General features: G+C 45.3%; 1 protein-coding gene across 1 annotated transcript in view; it reads left to right on the top strand.

Moving 5' to 3' along the window:
• Positions 1-2: 2 nt before the first annotated feature.
• Positions 3-7,985, top strand: part of Lonrf1 (LON peptidase N-terminal domain and ring finger 1) — a gene marked incomplete at its 5' end in the record, with an annotated part of 32,604 nt that continues 24,621 nt past the window's right edge. Inside the window, one exon of the mRNA XM_005362638.3 lies at positions 3-480. Coding sequence (XP_005362695.1) covers positions 3-480 — 478 coding nt within the window. The remainder of the gene's footprint in view (positions 481-7,985) is intronic.

Below are 7,985 nucleotides of genomic sequence, written 5' to 3'. Positions count from 1 at the left end.
CGTTCGCGGCCGCGCTCCGCCGCGGGGCCCCGGCCAGGCCCGAGCGCCTCGGGTCGCTAGTGGACTGCTTGGTGTTCAGCTACCGGCTCCGCCACGGGCTGCGCTGGAGCGCGACTCCCGCGGCGGGCGCGGCCGGGCTGCTCAGCTGCCTGGGCTGCCGGGGCTTCCTGAGCGAGCCGGTGACCGTGCCGTGCGGCCACAGCTACTGCCGCCGTTGCCTGCGAAGGGAACTGCGTGCCCGCTGCCGCCTGTGCCGGGACCGCCTGCCGCCCGCCGCGGCCGCCGAGGGGACCCCGCGGCCGCCGCCCCTGGCCGCCGCCATCGCCGACTTCCGAACCAGCGTCGTGCTCAACCACCTGGCGGAGAAGTGGTTCCCGGGCCAGCGCGAACGCGCGCGGGCGGCCGGCCGCCTTGGGGAGCTGCTCCATCAAGGGCGCTACCGAGAGGCCCTGGCGGCCGCCTGCGACGCCCTGCGAGCAGGTGACGCGGGGCTGCGGTGCGGGGCCGGGCGAGCGGGGATCGCGGTTGTGGGAGGGGGCGGCGCCCCGGGGTGCTTCTGTCACGGTGGGGATCGCCTGGGAGCCGCAAGTGACGCGGCGCGGGGAGGGGCGCGGAAGCGAGTTTCTTTCGTGCGCGCGCCGAGTGGGGACCCGGGCCGCGGAGCCTGGACGCGGGGTGGACGGGTGGGTAGGGGCCGCGGGCTTCCCGCTACGCGGTGTCCGGGAACCCCAGCCGGGGTGGGGCAGGCATCGCCCGGACGAGGCGGGGCTCGGGGGTACCGCGTTTACCTTGGTCTAACACTAAAGTCACTGGGGCAATTGGAAGCCGCGGGAGGGCAGAATTGCATAAGCTGGGTGGGGGGGCGTTGTGTAACGGGTGACGTTCGGTGGGCGTGGCAGGAGCTCGGCGCGGGCACCGGCACCCAGAGGCCCAGCGGAGGCCGGGCCCGGAGTTAGTGGCCGACTGCCCCTGAGGTGGTCAGTCAACTTTTACCTGAAAGCGTCTGCACGATCGCTTGCTCCTGGAACTGCCGCCACCTGCCTATCTCAGATCCAGCTTCCATAGACTGTGGGTGTGCCCCCACGTACCCCTGGTGTTGGTGGAGAGGTAGCCTCCCATCAAGAGTTTGCCTTACTCACAAGTAGACCTGGGAAGGGAAGCTTTGTCGGTCTTTTGTTTATATTTTCGTCTCTAAGAAGCAATAGCTTTGTCCTGTCTCCTGGTTAACGTTTTTCTTAAGATGGTTTTAGGCTGCGAAAAAAGGGTCATGCAAACTTAGTAAAACCAAAAGTTCCCCTTTAAATATTTGAATTCGTTTATTCACTACCGGACCGGGGTGGGAGGGGGGCGGTTGCAGAGACTTACCTCCTGGGTATTTTACATCAGGGGACCTTATCTAGAAAAGCACACAGAGATAAACATCCAGAGACACCTTTGAGTGGGCACCCCTTGTGGGGGTCGCGTCAGTAAAGACATCTAGTAGCCCTTCCAAGGATGTTGTTAAACAGTTCCTAGACTCACAGCCTCCTACAGGAAAGATCGATCAGTCCTAAATGTTAACAGTGCCATCGTTGGTCAAGTGCTGTTGGGCATGCTTTGTGTCTGTTGCCCGATAGGAGAAATTACTTAGGGCAATAGTCACCAGGAAATCAGTGACACTGGAAATAGGAACTGATTTTAGGTTTTAGGTAAGTTATAAACCTTGTAACAGAAAGTATAATTTTGCGAGTCTTTTATTCCTATGGAGCAGGTGACAGTAGCTTCAGTCATACCCCTGGAGCTCAGAGCACAAATGGGACACGGTTTCATTTTCTTCCAGTATCTTCATGGGGAGTAGGTGCTAATAAACTAGAATGATAAACCCAGAACAAAAGAAAGCTTTGGAAGCTACAGTCTGGTGGGGATGACTCTAGCCACCTGGGTGAATAAAGTCGAGTGGGGAAGCTGGCTGGCTTCACCTGTCCCAATCATCAGTAACAGGAACAGGCTGTGGTCTGACCTTAATGAGGAAGCAGAACTAGGACAGGTGACTTGTCCACAGTCACCTTGGTGGTGGGTCTGAGCCGCCTATACAAGCCACCACCCGTCTCTATAGTTCCTCTAAAAGAAATTTTAATGTATATTTCCAGTGAAGGGATTTTGTTATCTGTATGTAATTGAGAATGAAACTTGAAGCAATATTTGCCTCTAGCATCTGAGGTAGTTATTTGATCTAAGTTAAATTCAGGTCCTATTATGAGAGAATAGTAAGTACATTTCCTAAGTAGGGACTAACTTAACATCCTGTGCCCAGTATTGATTCTAGGGCTTAGACCAGGATGTTATCTTTAATAGAAAAAGCTGTGAATGCCGAACTCTTGTTCCCAAATTTCACAGACTGCATGTAAGATTGCCCACAAGCTATGTAACCACACTTTTGCAGGACTAGAACTCAGGTCTCTTGCCTTTTGCTTTCCTAGCTTATTGTCTTATTAATTTTTTTCTTATTTGTAGCTTGTCAAAAATCAGTAATTCTACACCAGCATATGTATCTCAATAGTACTAAGGAGAATAGTAACTTGTATCTTTTGAATTCTTTGTGTGAGATAAAGGGAAAACAGACAAAATGTATTTTAGTTGGTAGATGGCAAATTTGTAGGTTTCATAATTTATGGGCATTAATAAGAGTGGGCGTATAGCTCGAGGTAGCTGCTTGCCTGGCATGTGGAATACATTGCTATGCATTCCTGTCGTGCAAAGCAAACAGCCCACCACAGTTTGTAAGCTACTAGCCTCGCAAATCTGCCCGGGCAGTTTGTCAGAGTTGACTTTTTTGGAGTTGGTGAGGTAGCTAGGTAAACATTTGAAGTGCATTTATAATTGTCCAACTGTAGTTATTAATGGTACTGTCAACATTGATAATAAAAAAATCCCTTGCTGTAATTTTTCATGTTTCTTAAAATGACACAGATACTATTAGGGAAAAAAAAAATCCAGTCTGCAGTTGGCCCACACACTACCAAACTTCTCCCCGTCGACAGAAAAAGAAAGCTTGGAAACCCTTGCCAAAATCAGAAGTCCCATTGAGATTACATAAGGTTCTGTTGCATTGAAATATATTTAGATAACATTTAATCCATTGATCTTTTGGTATTAACTCTCAGATGTTTCATAACTTTCTTCTTAGTATTCAGGGAGCTTATGTAAAAGTCTTTCCTGCACTGAATCTTTATACTCAAGTCTTTTGAACTGATCCCACTTGGAGCGCTGCTGCCTTTTATACTGGGTTTTTACACTGGCCTCCCCCCTGTCCTGTGTTCCCCACTCTCCAAAAGAAAGTAACAGAGTAGTGTAATGGACGATTTGAACTGGCTTTTAAAAAGTTGTGTGTGTGTGTGTGTGTGTGTGTGTGTGCGCGCGCGCGCTTTTATTTAGCTTGTTTAAGGAAAAGGGACTTTTTGAGCTTTTTGGTGTTGTCATCCATTTACTTTATTGCATGTGCGCACATGGATGCCGTGCTGTGCATGTGGAAGTCAGAGGACAACTTGTGGGACTTGCCTCTCTTCTTCCGTGCTGAACCTGGGACCGGCTTGGCAGCAAAGCTTTTACAAGATGAGCTGTTTCACCTGCCCAGACTTCTGTCTTTAGTATTAATTATATAGTTCTTGACTGTCGGTAGCTTTATCTGTATAAGTGGGTCCTACAGAGAACCTTCCGAAGGAAGTTGAGGCCTCTAAAGCTAATGATGTTTTATGGCTCGCGGCCAAGTTCTGCACGCTGGAAGCAGGCTACCTGACAGAGTCCCCAGACAGCCTCTACATGCTGTGTGACCTGGGTGTGTGGCCTGACCTCTCTGTGCTCTGGTTCCCTTGTCTAAAGCGTGAGCTGCTGTGAGAATTAACTGAGTGGAAACACGTGAGCTGCTTCAAAAAGTGCCGCAGACAGTAAATTCCCAGAAAACCATAGACAGTTTGACAACATGAATGCTTTGTTATGCTTGGGTGAACTAGCTGAAACTGAAGCCTAAGCCTGTGGTTTCAAGCTCAATTCCAGTTTCTATATACATTATTACCAAGGAAAGGTTAGATCCTGATTGTAGATTGTATGTGTCAGTTAGTAGCAGCTGCGCTATCAGTTTGAGGGGAAGATACTACAGAGATTCAGTTATAAAAAGATTGGTCAAATCAAATGTATTCCGAATATGTTTAAAGAGAATGTAAAGGGGTTTTGCAGTCTTGGCAATTCAGCTAGTTTAAAATGTATTTATATCCTCACCGCACAAAGAACTTATCACGGTCAGATATGTGCATCTCATAATTCACAGAATATCTTCATTTCCATCATCTTAGCTGAACCCCACAAAATCCATGCCACTGGGAAGGCAAGCATCTGGCTAACGGGCTGGGGAACCAGAGCCCGAGTTTTAGATGACTTATAGTCAGGTAAGAACTGAACAGAAAGGAGGTGACTTGACTCTGAAAATGGAGTTGATTAAAGCATTGCATAGAAGGAATATTAACTCTTCCTGTTGTTCATTCAACAAGTGTTGACTGAGCGTCTTTGATGTGTCAGGAACATATACTATATGTTTTAGGTTCTGCAAATAAGGTAAAGAACAAAATAAAGCCCCTGTCATTATTGTTTTTAATTGTAGCAATGTAATATGTATTTAAAATATTCAAAAACTGAACTTATTATTAAATTCTAATGAACTGATACTCCAGTAATTTAGTTAATGGAGGGCTTGAAAGGTCTTTACAATGTAGTGTCACTAAAAAGCCTGATTATAGTAGCAGTCTTTTTGTTGAAGAAGATGGAAAACCCTGGTCCTATAAATATCTTTGAAGTGTCCTGTTTTAAATACTACTCTCCATATTTTGCCTGTCTTTTATTCATGAAACAACGCAGAGTATACCAAAACATTGTTGCCTTGGATTGAGAGTTATTTGTATTGTAACTTTTTGTCAAAATTGTTTCTATTTCATTTAAAATAGCATTATTTTAGAGATTGGTTATTTTTTAAATTGTCTATGTGTGTTTGTGCACGCACACAGAGGCATGTATCTGTTATATGCATCAGTGTGTACCAGTGCCTTCAGAAGAGATGTCAGGGGTTCTAGAACTGGAGCTACAGGCAATTATGAGCTGCCCGGTATGGGTGCTGGACTCGAACCTGGATCCTCTGCAAAAGCAGCAAAGTGCGCTTCTTAACTGCTGAGCCGTCTCTCTCCATCCTCCTCAAGTAACGTTTCAGATAACATTGTATGACCATATCCCATTTCTTTTATTGCGAGGTATTTTCAGAATTGGAATTGAGTTGTCGCAGATTAATTCCCTCAGAGCACTCGAGTATGTGAGGCGGCAGCATTCATTAACTCTTCTTCTCTCCGACTCTCGCGGGACAGCTGTAGGTCCAGTCTACAGTACTGATCCTACAGACGTTTCTCATCTAGTCCAGGATTTACGTGGGTAAATGACAAGGTGGAACATCCTTTTCTAAAACACTCATGGGGAGTTAATCCACTGCTTTTGTGACGTTCTGAAATTGTTGCAGTGTCGTTACTGCTTGAGTACTTGTGTGCCAGACCCCTCTAGGCTATTTTTCTTTCCTTCATATGTTATTTTATTCAGATTTTGAGATATGATATAAGTTTTGGGGATTTTGTTTTGTTTGAGACAAGCTTTCTCTGTGTAACAGTCCTGGCTGTCCTGAAACTCACATATATATGTATACTATGCTGGCCTTGAACTCCCAGAGATCCTCCTGCCTCTGCCTTCTGAGTGCTGCCCCCACCATGCCCTCCAGTGTAACTATTTTATAGAGAAGCACTTTCTAGGTGGGGAAACGCAGAATCCAAGAAACAAGCTGTCTGACGGCAATGTGACCCTCATCTTGGGATCCACACTCAGTGGGATCTTTCTCCTGTGACTACTCAAAGAGTGATAGAAAAGTTTATATTTTTTGTTAATCATTGGCTATTTTGATAGTTTGATATATCAATAAGAAAGAGAAATATTAAGGCCATCATTGAGAACATGTTGTGCATACATAGAATGTAGAAACTTAATGGTGGGTGTCCTGTATCACATACGGGTGTGTCTTTAGCCTGTTATGTAGTATTTTGTGTACATGCCTAAGTGGAATAGCCTACACAGCTAGGTGATATTTAAATTCTACTGGATCGCCATCAGAATGCAGATCTCTTTTTTATTGAAATGTCCAATTTAATGTGGCATAAGATGTTGAGGGTAGGGCATTATATGACTTCATGGATCTTTACCTCAAAATAAATATGGTTGGTAAAACTGACTCAGAGTTTTATCTGACTGTGCCTAACACTTTGTTCTCCTTGAAAAATAATCTCAACACTAGTTTAATCCACAGGTGAAAATGTATAGATAGGGACTGGCCAGTGGGCCCAGCTGTGATTTATTGGAAAATTTCAGAAATCTTAGGACAAAGTAGCATGCTTAGATTTTGAACTGTGTGTTTAATTAGAGTTTTAAAAAATCATTGAAACCTTTTATAGACTATATACTTTGGAGGTAAATAGTTTGATCTATCTAGGGATAGATGTAACCAGTAAGTTTTCTCAAAATGCTAATAAAATGAATCACTGCTAAGCATATTTTCTGATTACCAGAATGTGCATAACCTTTCCAACTTGAATGTTTTCTATCAAGCACTCCAAAATGATACATTCATGAGAGATTTCTTTCCGTATAATAGATAATATATTTAAAATACTTATTCCATAATACAGCTAATCTGTATAATTCACCCATTCCAAGCCGTCTGAAATTGTTAAGAATAGTGGCACTTTTTATAAAACCCGCAGATGGGGCTGGGAAAATGAATCGATATGTACGGTGCTTGCTGCACAAGGATGGTGGCCTGAGTTCTGTGCCCGTCTCCTGTGGAGAAAGCTGAGCAGATTAGTTTATACCTATAGTCCCAAGGCTGGGGAGGAAGAAGGAAACTCCTTAGTTCTTGCTGACTAGCCAGTTTAGCTGATTTGGTGAGCTCCAGGTTCAGTGAGAGATTGTTGAAACTCAGACACGTGGATGGATGGGTTGGTGGGGGGCGGTTGGCTAGATGGACGGATGATGGGTGGATGGATGGATGGACAGATTTCAGTATTGAGAGGTTATCGGTGTAATCAAATTGGAATCACAGTTTTCGTTTCTGTATGAAACTAGATGTGGGTTTTAAAATTTGTATAAAGAAACGTGGCAATTTGTAAAGCTATTCTTTATAGATTTTCAAAATAATTCAGACCAGTTTAGTCACAGGGGCTGAAATGGCTATTTAATAACATTGCTGGTTTTTGACACACACCCTGAGGTGGCAGGTACTCTCTGTCTTTACTAGTCTCTATGTATGGTTTTCATCGTCATGACTCCTATCTTCATTGAAGAAACCTTCTTTGCCTCCATATAGACTCATGCTTATTATAATACATGATTGGGTCACAGCTGACTGGGCTATCTCCTAAGAAGGGTGAGAATTCTCCCTGGCCGTACTGCGACGGTGGTGTACCTGGCAGTGCGGTGATGGTGGTATATTTGGCAGTGCTGTGATGGAGGTATATTTGGCACCATGGGGAATTTGAAGACTGATTAACCTGAAAACCATGTGACTGAGCTGGTGAGAATCCTGGCCGGTGCACAAGTGGATTCCCAAATTCCTATCATATGACTGCTTAGAACCCTTCATCCATTTCCTGGAGGAGAGAATGGCTGAGTTATGGGTGATGATGGAGACATGTGATCCTTAGCCCATCAGTGCTGCTGGAACAGCTGGAACAGGAGCTTGTCTGTCACTAGGTCATGAGTTTCCTGGTTGCCCAGAGTACCACCTGTCCCCACTGCCGCCTCCACCCTGTCTTGCTCTCCTTTCTTGGGATGAAGGTTGCAGCCAGTGCACCTCAGTTTTCTTTTTTGATGGTTATTTAGAGGTGATGTGGAGTGAAATGATAGTGTGTGTGTGTGTGTGTGTGTGTGTG

This window comes from Microtus ochrogaster, linkage group LG7_11 (genome assembly GCF_000317375.1).
Source record: "Microtus ochrogaster isolate Prairie Vole_2 linkage group LG7_11, MicOch1.0, whole genome shotgun sequence".
Taxonomy (NCBI): domain Eukaryota; kingdom Metazoa; phylum Chordata; class Mammalia; order Rodentia; family Cricetidae; genus Microtus; species Microtus ochrogaster.
The sequence above is the reverse complement of the archived record's forward strand: the minus strand, read 5'-3'. Positions and strand labels throughout refer to the sequence as shown.